General features: G+C 42.2%; 1 protein-coding gene and 1 long non-coding RNA gene across 2 annotated transcripts in view; one reads left to right on the top strand and one right to left on the bottom strand.

Moving 5' to 3' along the window:
* LOC136671647 (CLIP-associating protein 1) overlaps positions 1 to 6,061 on the top strand; it is a 55,709-nt gene extending 49,648 nt beyond the window's left edge. Inside the window, exons 36-42 of the mRNA XM_066647414.1 lie at positions 2 to 236; positions 696 to 752; positions 845 to 1,035; positions 1,465 to 1,593; positions 2,549 to 2,755; positions 2,929 to 3,045; positions 3,187 to 6,061. Coding sequence (XP_066503511.1) covers positions 2 to 236; positions 696 to 752; positions 845 to 1,035; positions 1,465 to 1,593; positions 2,549 to 2,755; positions 2,929 to 3,045; positions 3,187 to 3,273 — 1,023 coding nt within the window. The 3' untranslated portion in view covers positions 3,274 to 6,061. The remainder of the gene's footprint in view (position 1; positions 237 to 695; positions 753 to 844; positions 1,036 to 1,464; positions 1,594 to 2,548; positions 2,756 to 2,928; positions 3,046 to 3,186) is intronic.
* Positions 1 to 15,841, bottom strand: part of LOC136671648 (uncharacterized) — a 30,103-nt gene extending 14,262 nt beyond the window's left edge. Inside the window, exons 1-2 of the long non-coding RNA XR_010795732.1 lie at positions 15,784 to 15,841; positions 12,667 to 12,876 (exon numbers count right to left, since the gene is read on the bottom strand). This is a non-coding gene — a long non-coding RNA (uncharacterized lncRNA). The remainder of the gene's footprint in view (positions 1 to 12,666; positions 12,877 to 15,783) is intronic.
* Between the last annotated feature and the right edge of the window lie 2,789 nt (positions 15,842 to 18,630).

Raw genomic sequence — 18,630 nt, 5'->3', positions numbered from 1 at the left:
GAGTGGTGTAGCGTCCTCTGCTGCTGACCCCCGGCTACCTGCTGATGTGATGGAGGGGGGCAGGATGGCTCTGGATAATAAAACCTCGTTACTGAACACACCATCCCTTCGACAGTTCCTGGGGCCCAAAACACGGGAGTACAACCCCTACAACTACACCGACTCTATCAGCGCCTATGACAAGGGAGCCCTACGGGAGGCCATGTTTGACGATGATGTGGAACAGTTTCGGGACGGTAAGATCCTCCAATGTCTGCGGAGGTACATTTAAATTCCTAAAAGGCCTCTACTGGGAAGGTTCCACGCTACATGTGAGAACCATTTGTTTTAGCCACAAGGACATTATTATGGTAAGACACTGATGTTTGATGATTAGTTTTGAATCTACAAAAGCATTATAACTCACCCCACAGTTATCAAATGGTGCTCCATCTGATCTCCAGAGAACAGTTCCACTGGTCCAAAGCCCAATCCTCTAGGGTTTTATTCCCCTGTAGCCAACGCTTGACTGATACATTGTGACTTTAAACTTATGTGCAGCTTCTCCAGTGTGTCTTATTTTATGTCATTATTTCTCTGGAGTTTATAAAAGCTGTATGTCCACCATGGGACATCCAACTCAAACCTTTGGAGTTATAATAATGTAGCATGAAGCACGTCCAGTTACAATAATGAAGGGTTCACTGCTGTTTCAGGTCGTCTGCAGGATTTTGGAGAAAACAAACTCATGCATCCCAAAGGTTTCTCTGCTGGTAATGTTTGTTCTTGTGCTCTTTCAAAACTTACATTCTGTGCCGAGTTTTCTATTGCAGATTAAAAATACGTCTTTATTGTGATTGGCCAGGGCCCACGCAGCACTTGGAGCTGGTTGGTGACCTGCTGAAGGAGCTGTCCAGTCACAGCGAGCGTGTGGAAGAGAGGCGGGCGGCTCTGCTGGAGCTGTTGAAAGTTACTCGTGATGACAGCGTTGCCGTGTGGGAGGAGCATTTTAAAACCATGCTGCTGTTGATCCTGGAGACACTCGGGGACAAGGACGTGAGTGTCACTCTACTCTGTGCCGTATAAACAGACATGAGCATTATAAGGAGTGTGCCTTATCTCATTAGACACATATCTCTAGGGCTGTATTGAGAAAGACAAGCTCTGAAAACACCACAGTTTCTGTCAATCTTTATACTGTGGGAATGCAACTCAAAATGGTGCGTCTGAAAGAATGTGTAGATATCAAGAAGCTTAGTTAAAATGTTCACACTCTTCTAATCAAACAAAGAAGCAGCTGGTGTCCTCAGAACAGCGGAGTCTAGATTTGACTTCACTGTTTTGTTTGGCATTACTTATTAATTCTCTCTAAAAGTAAATAAATGTAGGGCAAACCGTGTCTTTTTACTGTAAATGGAATTAACTGAGACAGGCTTTCTGAAGTTGTGAAGAGCCAAGTGTAAACATTTTTCTTTTCCTGCTCAGCACACAATCCGAGCTCTGGCTCTCCGGGTTCTAAAGGAGATCCTGCGCAGTCAGCCTGCACGCTTCAAAAACTATGCAGAACTCACCATCATGAAAACACTGGAGGCCCACAGAGACTCCCACAAAGAGGTGAGACAAATACGGACAAGGGAAAGCCTTGTAAAATTTTGAAGGCCTTATCAGGTGTTGAAATTTTAAGCTGCATATACTTGATATATTCGGTAGTGTTGGTCCTGATGACTCTCGCAGCACAACAAAGAATAAACTATACAAAATAAATCTTGAATTACAGTGACAGTTGAAATTGAGGAGGTGTTATGTTCTAACATTATTTCAGAAGGAATAAAGAGCTTATGATGTATTATTTCTAGGAGTGGTTCATGTTATGACTGAATTATTTGATTATTTATTTTGTTCTACTATAAATCATGCTATAAATGTCCTCATATGAATGCCTGTATTTACTGTAGTTATGTTATTATGTTCATTCATTCATTATCTGTAAGCGCTTATCCAGTTCAGGTTCGCGGTGGGTCCAGAGCCTACCTGGAATCATTGGGCGCAAGGCAGGAATACACCCTGGAGGGGGCGCCAATCCTTCACAGGGCAACACTCACACATTCACATCTACGGACACTTTTGAGTCACCAATCCACCTACCAACGTGTGTTTTTGGACTGTGGGAGGAAACCGGAGCACCCGGAGGAAACCCACACAGACACAGGGAGAACACCCCACACTCCTCACAGACAGTCACCCGGAGGAAACCCACACAGACACAGGGAGAACACCCCACACTCCTCACAGACAGTCACCCGGAGGAAACCCACACAGACACAGGGAGAACACCCCACACTCCTCACAGACAGTCACCCGGAGGAAACCCACGCAGACACAGGGAGAACACACCACACTCCTCACAGACAGTCACCCGGAGCGGGAATCGAACCCACAACCTCCAGGTCCTGCGTGACTGCGACACCTACCTGCTGCACCACCGTGCCGCCTAATTATATTCCATGAATGGTGAACTTCCACTCCGAGGATTACAATAACATTTTATCACATGTCATCTGCTGATCAGGTGGTGCGAGCTGCTGAGGAGGCTGCCTCCACCCTGGCGGGCTCCATCCACCCGGAGCAGTGCATTAAGGTGCTGTGTCCCATTGTGCAAACTGCAGACTACCCTATTGACCTGGCTGCTATTAAAATGCAGACCAAAGTCATTGAGCGCATTCCCCAGGATTCGCTTCACACATTGCTGCCTGACATCATCCCTGGGCTGCTACAGGTACAAACAGCCTTTAAGCCAAATTACATTTACTCTAATTGCAGTTATTCAGACTAGTATTTTAACTGCAGCCTAAATGTGATTATTTTCTTTAAATTAAAGTTTAGCACAGTGTTGTTTTTGGCTTGGAAGTGCAGTGTCATATTTCCTTTGTTTGCATGCATGTGTTTCAGGGTTATGATAACACTGAGAGCAGTGTGCGGAAAGCCAGTGTGTTCTGTCTGGTTGCGATCTATTCTGTGATCGGGGAAGAGCTGAAACCACATCTTTCGCAGTTGACGGGCAGCAAGGTAAATCTGTAAAATTTAACATGAAAACTGAGCGTTTCTTTCAGTGCGTGTTTGTTTCTCTTCCTCCCATTAAGAAAAACATTCTTGTTGAATAAAAAGCTACAGATCCTTACTCATCTCCTTCATATTGTCTCCTGACAGATGAAACTGCTGAACCTGTACATCAAGAGAGCTCAAACAACCAACAGCAACAGCAGCAGCTCCTCTGACATCTCTTCCCACAGCTAAAAAAAAAACCCTTTCCAAAACCAGGCCAATCACAGCTTCCATCCCAGTCCAATTCAGTCCGACCAGAAAGATCAGTTTTATCTCAAAACACATGCACAATCTTGTTCTAACCCCTTAAATGCTATGGGTCTTTAAGCATGGGCCATACTGCAGTTCCTCTCTAATCCACATAATAAGCCGACAGGTTAATGGTTAGTAGTCATTTTTCCCATGTGCCAGTGGGACTGGACTGGACTGGCCTGGAGAGCAGTTGTGTCTGGGTCCAGTTGGCCTGTTTAGCTGTATTCTCCAATACTCTAAACTGTTCAAAAGCATAATTATTTGTTTTTCTAAGTCTTTTTTTTTTGTTACATCATTCCATCACCATTTTGTTACAATCTCTGCTTTTTCTCCTCGTGACTGGGGGCAGGTTTACCACCGCACATCACCAGATTTGGACTGATTGCACAAACGATCCCAAGAATGCAAGAAAACATTTGGACTAATCCCCTGCTGTGGTTCTGTCACCTTGTGTCAGTTGCTTCCATAAACCAGGCATTTTCTAGTGAATGTAAGAATTTGTGGACATTCGCCCCCTCTGTAGATTTAGTAACAGATATCCAAATCACTGCTGCCTCCGACTTCTGGAAAATTCTCTTTTTGCATGTCAAGTGTTAGGAACAGTGTTCATCTTTTGGGGCATTCAAAACTATATATGCAAGAACAGAGATTGTATTTGTACAGTGATTGTTTAATTTTGCCATAAGGGAAGAGAGGTAAAAAGATGAAGGTTAAATGTATTCCTTGCTGTCTTTAAAAATACATGTACAGAAGATTTCATGTCCCATTGCACATCTTATTTTGCTTGATGATCCTTTGGCTGGTCCAGTGACTTACTCGAGATTAAGGCGTGCTCAGAATCAAATACTGCAAAATGTATTGGGAATATGAATATAGTTTGCTGCCTTCTGGTTTGAAGAACAAGCTAGTGTCCAATATGACTGATTCAAGAAATCCTTGTTCACAATCTTAAGGACATTTATAGGCTTCGGCTTGTAGCAAACCTCAATCACTAGCTGTGTTTGGTCATTCTCAAATTGGAAACACCACTGAAGATCTACAAGCTCTGATGTCCCATCCTTAGTGGAATTCTAAAGTTTTTAGAGCAATAATTCTAATGAAAAATGATCCAAATTGGATTAGTCAAACCACTGTTAAAATCCAATTTTATGGTTTTTGGAAGGTGTGTTCCTGTGTGATCTTTTAGAGCGTTTAGGGCCCTTACAACATATTTTAAGCTGCTTTGAATCAAACCATAGCTCTTTAATTGTTATAAAGTGCTTTTGATGAATGTTGAAAGTATGTTTTTGTGTTGATTTACTTAAACATTAGGCCTTACCATGTACTGGTATCCATACAATGTTACTGAAATGTTACTGTTGTCTCAAATGTGAAGATGCCTCAGTTGTATTCGAAAGGGCTGGTGACTGAAATTGTTTTAAAAGTTCTTATATTCCGTCTGGAGCTCACTCCATTGCTGTTCTACTACACTGTGTGTAGCTGTTGTCTTGGGAAAACGGTGGAAGGTTTGTGACGCATTGTTAAAAATTAACCAGCTAAAACCACATTTACCAACTGAGAATTTTTATCAGTGGCAAACCTGATGGAAACTGAAGATAGTAATATAAAGAATAAGTCTGAAAAAATCCCCCAAAAACTGGCAGTTCTGTCACACAAGCTAGCTGCTAGCGCTAAATGACAGCAAGCACCAACTAGTTAGCTCTATGCCGATGACGTCATGCTAACTGCTGGCTTCTGTATACTGTTAGCCATGTTAGCGTCAGAAAAATGAAAGATATGAAGTTATTATTTAATCAAAAGTAAATGTTGCTACCAGTGAATAAATCATCCTAACAGTGCCATCTATTCACTGTTGACCACGACAGCTTTAAAAAATATAGAATGAAAAAACAGTGAAGTGGGAAAAGCTTATTTTGACAACGAACAGCCAGCAGTTAGCATTATCCAGAACATCATGCTAATTGTGGCTTCAGTTCTCTGTTTGCCAGGTTAGCATGTTTGTTTGAACTAATAGTTGATGAAGACTTTAAAATCTGAATCTGTAATGGACTGAAGAGTTTCTCCTGCATGCGTGTGGATGCATGCGTGTTTTAGCGGTGGCTCTTTGTAAGGTCATCTCCAAATCTGTTTTGGATCTCCTGCCATCGACACAGTACTGTAATGATTTGTGCAGTAAGAAATTTGTACTGTATGTGAAGCTAAGTGAGCTAATGTAGGTGACTGAGTAATAACTCTCCTGGTTGTGTGTATAGTGTAGATATGTTTACATGTAAACTTTTTCGCATAGACTGCTTTTTGCAAACCTTCTAGCATCCTAGGCTTTAAGAACATCACAGTGTGAATATACTCACTGCTAATAGTGAAAGCCACATATTATGTTACATTTGTTCAGTCAAGCTGCGAATATGGTTGTGTATGTGAGAGAGAGAGAGAGATACAGAGAAAGCCAGTGTTTCATAGAGGACTGTTACAACTGCAGCCAGTACAATGCTTATCGCTTTTGCTGACGTACTGAAATTTTAGACAATGCCACCTCTTGCTTGCTGCGCATGCCTTTTGTTTAGCTGCTGTTATTTAATATATCCATATCTGTATTTATACATTTGTTTTACTTTGTGTGCTTTATGGCAACTGTATATAGGACCCTGTTTTTGTTAACGTTCACCTGTGAGAGAAGTTGCAATTCTGTAAACTTCATTTGCTCTAGATAAACGAAACCTGAGAGTTTTCCATCCCTAAGTCTCTGACTCTTTCTTTACACTCACATTTGTGAGGAAATCAAGGGTTAAATATACTTTTAGTTTGGTCTATAGTTTGTTCCTGTACTTAAAGGTTTCTCATATTGCAGCTACAATTTTTTTTGAATAACATTCTAGAATTGCACTATATTTATATCCCTCTAAAAAGGGTCGCGGTGGGTCCAGAGCCTACCTGGAATCATTGTGCGCAGGTGGTAATACACCCTGGAGGGGGCGCCAGTCCTTCACAGGGCAACACAGACACACACACACACATTCACTCACACCTACAGACACTTTTGAGTCGCCAATCCACCTACCAATGTGTGTTTTTGGACTGTGGGAGGAAACCGGAGCACCCGGAGGAAACCCACGCAGACACAGAGAGAACACACCACACTCCTCACAGACAGTCACCCGGAGGAAACCCACGCAGACACAGGGAGAACACACCACACTCCTCACAGACAGTCACCCGGAGGAAACCCACGCAGACACAGGGAGAACACACCACACTCCTCACAGACAGTCACCCGGAGGAAACCCACGCAGACACAGAGAGAACACACCACACTCCTCACAGACAGTCACCCGGAGGAAACCCACGCAGACACAGGGAGAACACACCACACTCCTCACAGACAGTCACCCGGAGGAAACCCACGCAGACACAGGGAGAACACACCACACTCCTCACAGACAGTCACCCGGAGGAAACCCACGCAGACACAGGGAGAACACACCACACTCCTCACAGATAACAAAATCAATAATTAGAAATTGATTTCAAGCTAATTCAGTCTAATTTGCTAGTGTGCGTTTGGCTAACTCTCATTTCATTACTGACCTGGCAGCAGTGAGAAACTTACAGGTGATTTCATCAGGAAATGGCAGCAGATTTAGTAGGTGGAATTCACAACTGTAAAATGCTGCTACCAAGTAACAGATGTGATATCATTTTAACACCCAGAGTTTATTGGCCTGAATGCATTAATGTTTGGAATTGTTACAGATGAATAAACTAATTTTTTCTAAATCAGATCTATTAATTAATCTAATGATATCAATGAAAAAAAGGGGCATTGTTAACAAGTTTTATTAAAACGTGTTATTAAGCTGTGCCACTACATGTGGTCCCAACAAAAAAGGGCTTTGAGAGGGCTTTCATTCGTCCAGAGCAACATAAACTATATTACTACACATACGCTCCTAGACTGAACTACGTATCACTATCTATTTCCCCTTCAACACACTGAACTGAAGGACATGAGCACACTCTTACAAAGATTTTTAACTCAAGCAGAGCCAGTCATCACCTGCTCCGATTGAAGTTTGGAGAGGGAAGTGTTAATGAAATTCCCTTTGATGTTTCAGGTGGGTTTTTGAAGGCTGGAACTGTGAGTTACTCAAAAGGACCTTACATGTTTCCACTTCTGTAGGGTTCCCTCTTCTTCTTACCCTTGGCTTTTTTCCTGCAGGTCCTAAGGATATTATACAGCACTGTGTAAAAGTTACAGACCACCCTTATTTCCAGTCAGAATAAATTAGATGCAAGTTGGTCATTTTCATCTTCAGTAAATAAATAAACGGTAAATATATTTAACTGAAAATTTCACAGGGCAGCACGGTGGCGCAGCAGGTTAGTGTCGCAGTCACACATCCCTGTGTCTGTTAGTGTCACAGTCACACTGGAGGCTGTGGGTTTGATTTCTGCTCCGGGTGTTCTCTCTGTGTCTGCGTGGGTTTCCTCTGGGTGACTGTCTGTGAGGAGTGTTCTCCCTGTGTCTGCGTGGGTTTCCTCCGGGTGACTGTCTGTGAGGAGTGTGGTGTGTTCTCTCTGTGTCTGCATGGGTTTCCTCCGGGTGACTGTCTGTGAGGAGTGTGGTGTGTTCTCCCTGTGTCTGTGTGGGTTTCCTCCGGGTGACTGTCTGTGAGGAGTGTGGTGTGTTCTCTCTGTGTCTGCATGGGTTTCCTCCGGGTGACTGTCTGTGAGGAGTGTGGTGTGTTCTCTCTGTGTCTGCGTGGGTTTCCTCCGGGTGACTGTCTGTGAGGAGTGTGGTGTGTTCTCCATGTGTCTGCGTGAGTTTCCTCCGGGTGACTGTCTGTGAGGAGTGTGGTGTGTTCTCTCTGTGTCTGCGTGGGTTTCCTCCAGGTGACTGTCTGTGAGGAGTGTGGTGTGTTCTCTCTGTGTCTGCGTGGGTTTCCTCCAGGTGACTGTCTGTGAGGAGTGTGGTGTGTTCTCTCTGTGTCTGTGTGGGTTTCCTCCGGATGCTCCGGTTTCCTCTCACAGTCCAAAAACACATGTTGGTAAGTGGATTGGCGACTCAAAAGTGTCCATAGGTGTGAGTGAATGTGTGTGTCTGTGTTGCCCTGTGAAGGACTGGCGCCCCCTCCAGGGTGTGTTCCTGCCTTGCGCCCAATGATTCCAGGTAGGCTCTGGACCCACCGCGACCCTGAACCGGAAAAGGGTTACAGATAATGAATGAATAAATGAATGAAAGTTTCACACAAGCCTCAGATCCTCAAAAATCATATCAGTGCTTTCTGTTCTTTCCAGGGCATTAAATCTGCAGGGATAGCTTTTCCTGTAGTTGTCAGGACAAAAGTGCTCCTGAGTGCAATGAAGAACAGGGCTGATAAATTGTTCATCTACAGATAGGCCACAAAAATGTAGATGTACAATGATATAATTAATCTTTCAGGAAGGTGAACTTCATAAAGTGGAAGCACAAGCCAGGGGTCATTAATTAAGTGACCAGTGAGATGTAGCACAGGGCAGTGGTCAATGAGTGGAAGTAGGGTTTTCTAATAAACCACTGGAGTGGAGAAGATTCTAGCAGACTGGCCTTGCAGGACCTGAAAGTGACAACAGGGGGAGCAGTAGTACTAAGTAAGATGTGATACCCAAAACTGTCTAGATCACATCTAACCTTGACCTACGCGAGACAATTTAGCAGACACATAGAATATTTATCACAGAGTATTAAATTAATGAATAACTCTATAGCGATGTGATTTCAGTATGATTTTGGTTCTTCAAGGTTATAGAAGTCAGAATAGGAGTAGAAGAGTTGTGAACTATAGAACAAGATACTCTAACACCTACAGATGGAAACATCCGCAACGCCTCCTCTTAAACACATGGGTAGTAAAGTTTTTTGCAGCAGGACTCTGTAAAAACTGGTGTTTCTTTTCCTGCAGTGTCCTATGAATAAAATGATGGCATTATAACAGTGATAAAGGATGATTTACTGGTAATTGGATAAATAAATGTATTGATACACGTGTCCCGACAAGCCATCATTGTTCCTTACAATCAACCGCAAGTGTGTCATCTTCTCCACAGTCCATCACAAGGGGGAATATCATGGGCACTGAAGCTGAAAATGGCTATACAGCAGCTCCTCTGGATCTTGATTGCGTTTCTCAGGCCTGTGTATGAGCGGCGGCGCTGAGTGTTTTCCTCAGGCTGTCTCCACTGACAGATACATTTACATCAAGTAATTGATTTACTGTAGAATTCATCCGATGTCATCAATCATTCAATTCTTAGCACTGAATGGCTGAAATTACCTGTTCACCGTTTGGCCACTGGAATACCAATTTCAGCTCAAGCTCCTTCTGAATGTCTCAGTTAGGTCTGGAGCTCAGGCCTGGAGTTTCTGTCCGTGAGGAGATTCAACTGTATCCGCTACCTCACTGTCAGTACTAAGACCTTCAAGTCACTATTTAATAGAAAAGAAATTAATAAATACTGGGGGCTCCTGAGTGGTGCAGCGGTGTGCATGCCCCATCATCGAGGGATGCCTCAACCATCAGAGTCACCATAAGCCAGAGCGGGCGTCTGTTGATTGACGTGAAATATCTGAGCGGTGAGCGTTCTCCTACAGCATGCTGAACTGTCCAGTGGTGGAGGATGGGTGTGGGGTTTAGTACTGAGTCTAACATAGGCCTGCGGTTTCCTCCTCACAAGCTGAATCCACTTCCCCAGTTATCTTTATTATAAATGGGTTAAGGAATATATTTTATTTCACGAGGGACATTCAGTAAGTTGTCAGTATGAATATAATCATATTTTCCTGCATTATTATAATTTTATAATGGTTCTAGGACGTGACAATCACTAACCATTAGTTGCAAATATTGCAATCGCTATGAAAACTAAACCACTCCGAATAACACGAGTATGTTGACAACATTTGAACCTGGTGCTGTGTGTGACAGTGGATTCCCTTCAGCCAGGACTCAGCCCTGAGGGATTTATACCTGTTCCCAATGTTTTTTCCGATGAGAGCGATAAATGACCATTTTTCAAATAAAGATTATTTTTTTTCTCAGGAAATTAGAAGCTAATTGCTAGATCCAGAAAATGTAAAGACATTAGGGTAATTACACGAGAATGTATAAATTAAATGTGTTTAACATCATACATATACTAAGAACCTATTGAACAGCCTGTTATATATTAAACATTATTTTATATTTCTATATACACTTTTAAAATGTGGCAAAAAACGTTCTAGATCAAAGCCTCAGAAGAACCACTTTTAATTAAAATATATATATATATTTTTTAAATATTAAACCATTGTTTTTAAACAGTGTAATTTTATAGCATTATTATTATTATTAGCATCATAAATATATTAAAAATAAAAATGTTAAACCTTTAATACCTCATTATTAAACCACAAAATAATGTGTGTAAATCAGTGCTTTTTTGTTGTTGTTGTTTTTTACCACAGACCTAATGTTGACTCTTCCTTTTATAACTCTTTAAATACAGTCCTCGTACATTTTCATTATTCCATTTATAATTAGAGCAACACATGACTGATGGTGGATTTATGTTTCATTATAGGACCACAGCGCACTGCCTCCTTCTGAGACTGAATCAAGTTCATCAGAAGCTGTTGCCTGTGTAAATGCGTTGGCCTAAATCTGTAAACTTCTCTCCCAGAGCACCTGTATTTATTGCTTTAATGTGAAGCTGGAGCAGAGTGTGAATGCTGTAGGTATTAAAATGAGCCCAGCGCAGGCCTCTCTTTCCTCTTCCTCTTTATTCCCTTGTTATATTTTCTCTCTCTCTGCCGCTTTCATTTTTCGAGCTCTATATCTTTCTATTGTCTTTCTCCCGTTATCCTTTTTTTCCCTAATTTCTCCTGTATCTTATTCTGTCATTTTTCTTTCTTTTCATCCCTTTTTTTGTTTTATCCCCCTTCTCTCTCTCTCTCTCTCTCTGGTGGCCACGTCTCATCTCTGTCCTCATCAACATGCAGCCCGCCACTGAAAATTAATTTTATTAAAGCCCTCAATTCCCCCTTGCCCACCCCCTCCACTCTCACTCTCTCTCTGTTTAAGCATCTTTTTAGTGTATGATTAGCGCTCGTTTTCCCGAACCTGGGTGAGGAGTGGCGGCTGGGTCGCCGAGGTCGGCCCACTGAAAGAGAGCCGCTTCATTGTGCGGTGACTGGATCATAAATCATCGGACGTTTTCTATAAATCACGGCAGATGGCAGGGAGCTGGCGAGGGCCCGTAGGGGCCGCGCCGGGCCCCAGTGCATGCTGGGAAAGGCCGGGCAGCAGCAGCCGGCCGCGTAGGAGGTCAGGAGCGCGGGAAGGGAGCGCAAGCGAGAACAGGGAGAGCCAGGAGAGTGGGGAGTCTGTGGCAATGAGATGCAGAAGCTGGAGGTCCGAGAGAGAGAGAGAGAGAGCAAGAGAGTGAGAAAGACCCCTCCGCAGTGTTTAACGTGTCTTAATCGGCCTGATTAATATGTATGCGCTTGCCTCCCGCCGGCCCATGTGAGGCCTGTCAGATTGACATTAAAACGTCTCGTTGTTGAGGGGTGGTGGGGTGGCGGTTGGACTGTGGGGGGCTGAGCCGACCGTCCCATCATCCATTCTGATTATGAAGATGTAATTGAGCTGAATATGGGCTGTAATGCTGTCACAATGCAGCACAGTGTCAGACTTTTCACACAAGCCCAGTGTCATTATCTCAGCCAAGACTGAACCACACTCTGCACATTACTACAAACACACACACACACACACACACACAGGAATCATTTCCAGGTTGCCGGAGAGGGTGGGGAGCTAAATACTAATATATATATATACTTCCTGGGAACAATGGTACAATATTAAGAACAGTAGCTCTAAAAAAGTGTTCAGTAACATATCAATTCATCCAGTTTCTATAAGTTTGCGCACCTTTAGCCTTGAGTTCTTTACTTTTGTGTAAAGTTGTATTATACTTGGCACTTTAAAACACTCACACCTGGGCTGACTGCCCAAAGCTCAGAGCTCAGCATCACTGAAAGTGTCTTGGATCATAACTTGGATCATATGAGAATACAAAACAATGCAACCAACGCAACCAAAACTAGACTTTGTTGTTGTCTCTAATTCTTTAAGGGTTTCTAATAAAGTGGCCAGGAATGCGAGCAATGAATATAATCATTTTGTTATTGTATCAGGTATTTGAGCAGATGCTCTGTTTGTCACTGTCTACTTCCTGTTCATCTCTCACTGGAATAAACATAAAACAAAACCTAGGCCCTACTCTGCCTACTACTGTGAGATTTTTACTCACCAGCCGTCCTTGCTTTTACAATGACCCAAGAGGCCTGGACAAACACAGCTCCAAGGAGGATGGCCTTCTGCTTCAGTATTTTGTGCTTTTATTTCTCCAGACATCTTTATGGCTCAGGTGCGTCGGCTGGATATTTAAACACTGGCCTGTTTCCGTGGAGCCCAGGTATCGTCTGTATTTACACTCCACACCTTTATCGGCCATTTGCAGCTGAAATGCAAAACACAAAATGGAGGTATTCAGTCTGTGTACTTATTTATAAAGAAAAATTAAAGTATAAAATTTAAAAAATGGCCACATACAGAAACAACTTCGCTGAAGAAGCTGCCAGTCACAAACTATTTTTTTTCTGATGTCACAAATAGTAATACATCTAAACATCAGACTCACTCAGTCTTTAGGAATGTAGTTTGTCTATTCGTGCTGAAGTTATTACAATGTTTCATCCTGAGGAGAAATGAGGGATTACAACCAATCAGAAAAGAGTTCAGTTATGTCTCAGAGATACTAAAAAATCTTGATTAATTCCAAAGGATAAAGATAGGTTGAAATTAGTCATGTACGAATAAATTAAGACAGTTGTGGGTAAAAATCTCGAGAAAAAATCTCAGTTTTTAATGAATATTTACAATTTTCCTTTTTTTCTGTTTAAAATGAATAACTAGTGTCTTCACTAAATTTCTTATACAGAGTGTATTTAGTTACTGAAGGTTAACACTTGTCCTGCAGGTGAGAAACTGATGGCTCATGTCTGACGTCTCCACTAGAGGGGGCATTGACGCTGACTATTTGGATTTTTGAGAACAGAAAATGAAGCTTGTTGCTTTCTCGAGCATTAAATAACACACAATTAAAAGATACGAGGTTCCACAGGATGTTCTTTAAGGAACCCCAACAAAGAGTCAGTTTTCGTTCTCTGAGACCCTGTTTGATAAAATGAAAAGTGAAAAAGTCAAATTTTTATTTCCCTTCATAAGGGCCCTCATTTTAAGTTTTTTTTTCTTTTCACCAGAACCTTAATATTATGTGAAGGTGCTATTCTTTTTGAAATGACTCTTCACATACTTACACCTCATTCAGGTCCGTGGAAATATTTTTTATGGAAACCAAAATGGTTCTTCTATTGCCCCAAATAACAATTTTAAGGACTTTAATTTAATTTTATTTATCTTTTCCCCATTTCTCCCCAATGTTTAGGGCATTGCAAATTCCCCACTAGAGCTCCTACTCTAGTCAGTTCAGGGTCGCGGTAGGGCCAGAGCCTACCTGAAATCAATCACCAATACACCTACAGAAGGGAACAACGTGTGTTTTTGGACCCTGGGAGGAAACCGATGCAACCGGAGGAAACCCACCTGGACAGGGGGAGAACACACCAAACTCCTCACACATAGTCACCCGGAGCAGGACTTGAACCCACAACCTTCGTGCCCCTGGAGTTGTGTGACTGTGACACTACCTCCTGTGCCACTGTGCCACCCTCTAACCCTCCAAAATGCCATCACTTAATGCCCAATTATATTATATCAGCCAACAACAACAGAAGCCTTCATTGGTTAGCATCATGGTGACTGATGAGACAGAAGGAGGATCATCCTTCCCACCCAGAGAGGGAGGCTAATTGTGATCTCTTGGACTCCTGGCCTTGGACGTCTGAAGCATCATTGGAAATCGAACCTGTGACCTCTAGATGATAGGGTCAAACTTAGCACTATTATTTTTCAAAGAGCGTTTTTCTTCTATTCATCATTTTCCCTGATGTCCACATATAAGGTTAGTTTGAGTGAATGTGTTCTTTCATTTCTATGTGACCATCTTTATGCCTGAGAATAAAACAGGCAGCTTTTTGTTGCTGTGCCTTTAAGACCCAAACACTGATTGCACTTCTGTTTTGGCGGAGAAAAACCTGAGGAGGAAATAAAGTTCAGGACATTTTTCCTACTCCGCCACATTAGCAACGTTAGCAAGTGCCCTGAACACCACAACACGCAGAGAGAGATATTTTAAATTTCAACATGAAAGTGACTCTCCCTTTGTCAAGTTCTTTGAGCAAACCTCAGCAAACGCTTTGTAGAAGATGGTATATAGGCCAGTGAATAAATATTTATATTCAAGATGAATATTTTTTCAATTGTAAACGTGAACAAAACTCTCCTACAGCTCAGAGTGTAAAATCTACTTATATATTAAGTCTATGGTATAAGACTGTGTATACAGAATAATTCAGTGTTTTTCCTGCTGAGGTAAAAGCCTCCTCCATTAAAACCTTTAAATGGCTAAAATATCAGTATGATGTTGTTTAAACACCAGGAGAAATATCATGGATGAAATAAACAGTCAATGTCATGGCTGCAAATTATTCACAGAGCCAGGTTTTCTTACATCATAAACCTGAGGTACCAAACAAGTTAAATTGTGGGTTGTAGCTTTAGAGCTGCAGGTGAGCAACAGACGGGTAACTGAAGGCAGGTAACAATTAGATATACACAGATGTGCATACAGGATCAAATCTAAGATGTAGCATTAAATCCAACCACGTTTAAGGAAATATTTTGTTTTTTTTACTTGCAAATAACTTCTAAATCTGTCATTGTAAGGAACAGGGATTTTAAGTGTTATATTAATGAACAATGGGGGAATTAAAAAACCTTTGCAGGCTAGTTTGGAGAAAATTAAAAATACTCTAAATGATTTAAATCATCTGAACAGGAGCCTGCTGGACTTGTTTCAAGACAATATTGTGGTGTTTGGTCTGGGAGCAGTGTTGTAAAATGGTCTTTAGAAAAGCTATTTTAACTTTTAGGATGCGTATTTTTCGACAATTTATGTTGTTAATATTATTATTTATATTATATTATTTTGGCTAAAACGGTGGGTGTACCTGAGAAACTGACTACGTGAATGTACAAAGTGAAATTGCTTTGTGGGAACTGTAACGTAGTTTGAAGCTCATAACGGAAAATATATACAAGGACTACATGCTAGCTAACGGTAATGAATGATATACAGTAGGGTGACCAGATCTGAAATGGTAAAAATGAGGATGAGCTTTACACCTTTATTTGCTACACATGGGAAAACATGGGATTTTCTTTTTTAATTCATCCGAGAACTTACATTTACGTTTCGCCATAGCTGCTCGAGATGAGGGTAGGTACAGGAGCTTTGCCTGACGTAAACAAGGACTACTGACGTGCAGACTGACCAATTAAATGTTAACAGAGAAGGTTATCGACCAATAACGGTAGCTCTACAGTCAGACCGTCCAATCAGAAGATTTTAGGCTACTTCACCACGTCCCCTTCTCACTCAAGCGAACCAATCGGAGTAGGGGAGGGCGGGACTAGTTTGTGAGCGAAACTTCTCGAAGTTCTATGTAAGCTCTAGAAAAACAAAATCCCGGACGTTTGTGAAATTCCGCCCGGACATTTTTTTTAAGTCTAAAAAAGAGGACATGTCCGGGTAAAAGAGGACGTCTGGTCACCCTATATACAGGCAAAATAATGTTTTAAAATAAGCTATTCGTAACAATTTAAATGCAACTAAATTTTAAACGTTTAAAACCTACCTGTTGGTAAAAATCGTCATGAACTGTATTTCAACCTTTTTCCCGGTTGGATTGTCCCTTTCCAACTGCCATATCCAAACAGCGGGCGTGGCTAGGTAACAGAGTTACTGTCATTCAAAAATGAATTGACCAATAAAGATTTAAGATGGTGTGTAATACCCGCCCACCTGCAAAGGGCACCAAAAATCAGAAGAAAGCAAAAGAGAATCTTCCAGAAACGGTTTTTCGGCTAAACCTGAAAATCGAAGCAAAAATCCCCATAAAAAAATTTGTAAATTAGTAGCGGATAAGGGCACAGTGTAATAAAGTAACCAAGTATTTTTGAAATACAAAAATATGTATTTTATTTATTTTATTTTCATCTGAGTCCTCAGTAAGGGAGGAAAACACCCTGGACAGGTCACCAATCCGTCACATGGCATCACACACACCATCACCTGTGGACAATGTCAAACACTTACCAAGTCACTCACACCTGTGAATAATTTTGCACAAACAATCCATTTACGGACACGTGTTTCCAAATTGTGGAGCAGCCAGAGGAAACCACACAGACATGGGGAGAACACACTAAACTCCTCACAGATTGGTGCTGTGTGGCAGTGATGTTGCTTGCAGATTTTGAGTAAAATTTTGGCGTATAATACACTCTTTTTCACTTAAGATGAATATTATCAAACCAGGGCATTTGTTGAATGAAGTAAAACACACCGTACAATTAGGAACTGATTTGGTAACTTTTCGGACAGGAGCTTTGTGGTGAGTTGTGTGGCAGTGGGAAAGCTCAGTGCTCTCTGCTGCACTGCAGAGTGCTGGAGTCTCTGAGGGCCCCTGTTGGCCCCATGAACAATGAGGCTGGGGTGAGTGTGCTGTAATTTAACAGCGGGGTAAAAGATGGCTTCCTCTGTGCCAGTGGATTTATGGCGATGTCTCAGGCTCAGGCCCGCGGCCCTTCTGATCTGCCTTTCCTCCGGTGACCCCTGACCCTCAGGTCGTTAGGGACAGGCTCCGAGCGCTGGCTCTTAATCAGACGCTTTATTTAACGCGAGCTGGGCCGTGGCCCAGAGCCCCTCTCACATCTGGCTGGAATTGCCACCTCTGGTAATTACGCACAATTTCTTTTGTTTATTATTGTTTGTTTTGCCATCCATAAATTGCATCTAATGGTCAGAGCTTGTAAATCATCGGCAGGGGATGGGCTGCGAGTCCTTTTATGTTCAGGAGGGAAATGTCTTCACTGCTCCATTTGCTCTGAGCAAAATAAGCTAAAAGCTATTTAACAATGGTTGCGATTGTTCTATTTTAGAACCAGGTTTCAGTATCATTTCAGTTTGGACTGAGAGGGTTTTTTAGTTAGATTTTCTCTCTGCCACAGCTTTCATGAGTGCTTTGGGTTGGATAGAAAACCAACAGTGACAGTATAAGGATTGCAAATTATAGAGAAACCGGTAGGGTGGGGAGGGAGAGCAGCCGGCAGATTTAGCAAAAGGCTAATTTAAATTGTTCAATTTACTGAGCAGATTTCATTTTAATTTGAATTTAACAATAATGTGATGTTCTATTTTTTATTTGCTCAGTTATTGCTCAGGAAGCATGTTTATGAGACAACGACTTTGCTAACATTACTACTATTAACTAGGACTTACACAGTGTGAGTGCGCTTCCTTAATTCCTTGGAAGAATAAGTTTGAGAGAGAGAGAGACTATCAAAGTGAGGCAGAAGGAGAGAAGGAGAGTAGAAACAGGCTGTTCAGCATGATTCCACACACGTCAGGGATTGTGCACATCCATGTATTCCTCTGGTAGATCACACTTAAAAGAGGAGCAGCCCCATTAGCCTCTCTCTCTCTCTCTTTCTCTCTCTCTCTCTCTCTCTCTCTCCCCCCATCTCTCTCCTCTGTTCATGTCCAGCTGGCTCGGCACCAGGGCTTTCTCTCCCCAGCGAGAGCCCTTCAAACGCTCGCTTAGAAAAGGACAACTGAGGCAAATGTTTCCAGCCCTTGGCTGCTAATGAACATGCAGCTCTCCTGAGCCAGCGCTGTACCAGTTCAGAGGGAATGGCTACAGGACATGAAACAGGCCTGCGGGACGTCCCGTGCGGTTCAGACGGGACGGGGAACTGGGGGGTGTGAGCCGCGCTCTGTAATCGTGGAGCTGTTGAATTATTTGTATTGTCTGCCGTTCTTAGTCCATCATCATTTTGTTTGTCCTAGAGATTTTTAATTCCAGCCTTCAGCATTGCACTTTCAACATTTTGCTTTATATTTTGTTCTGTAAATCACACTAACACCCTCCTAGGCCCAATCTGCAGCACACAGCCTTCAACGCATCTCTTCTTAAATTTACCTTCGTTTCTTTACATTCACAACATTTGAAAGAAGCAGGCGCCCAAGGCC

This window comes from Hoplias malabaricus, chromosome 16, assembly GCF_029633855.1.
Source record: "Hoplias malabaricus isolate fHopMal1 chromosome 16, fHopMal1.hap1, whole genome shotgun sequence".
Taxonomy (NCBI): Eukaryota; Metazoa; Chordata; class Actinopteri; order Characiformes; family Erythrinidae; genus Hoplias; species Hoplias malabaricus.
The sequence above is the reverse complement of the archived record's forward strand: the minus strand, read 5'-3'. Positions and strand labels throughout refer to the sequence as shown.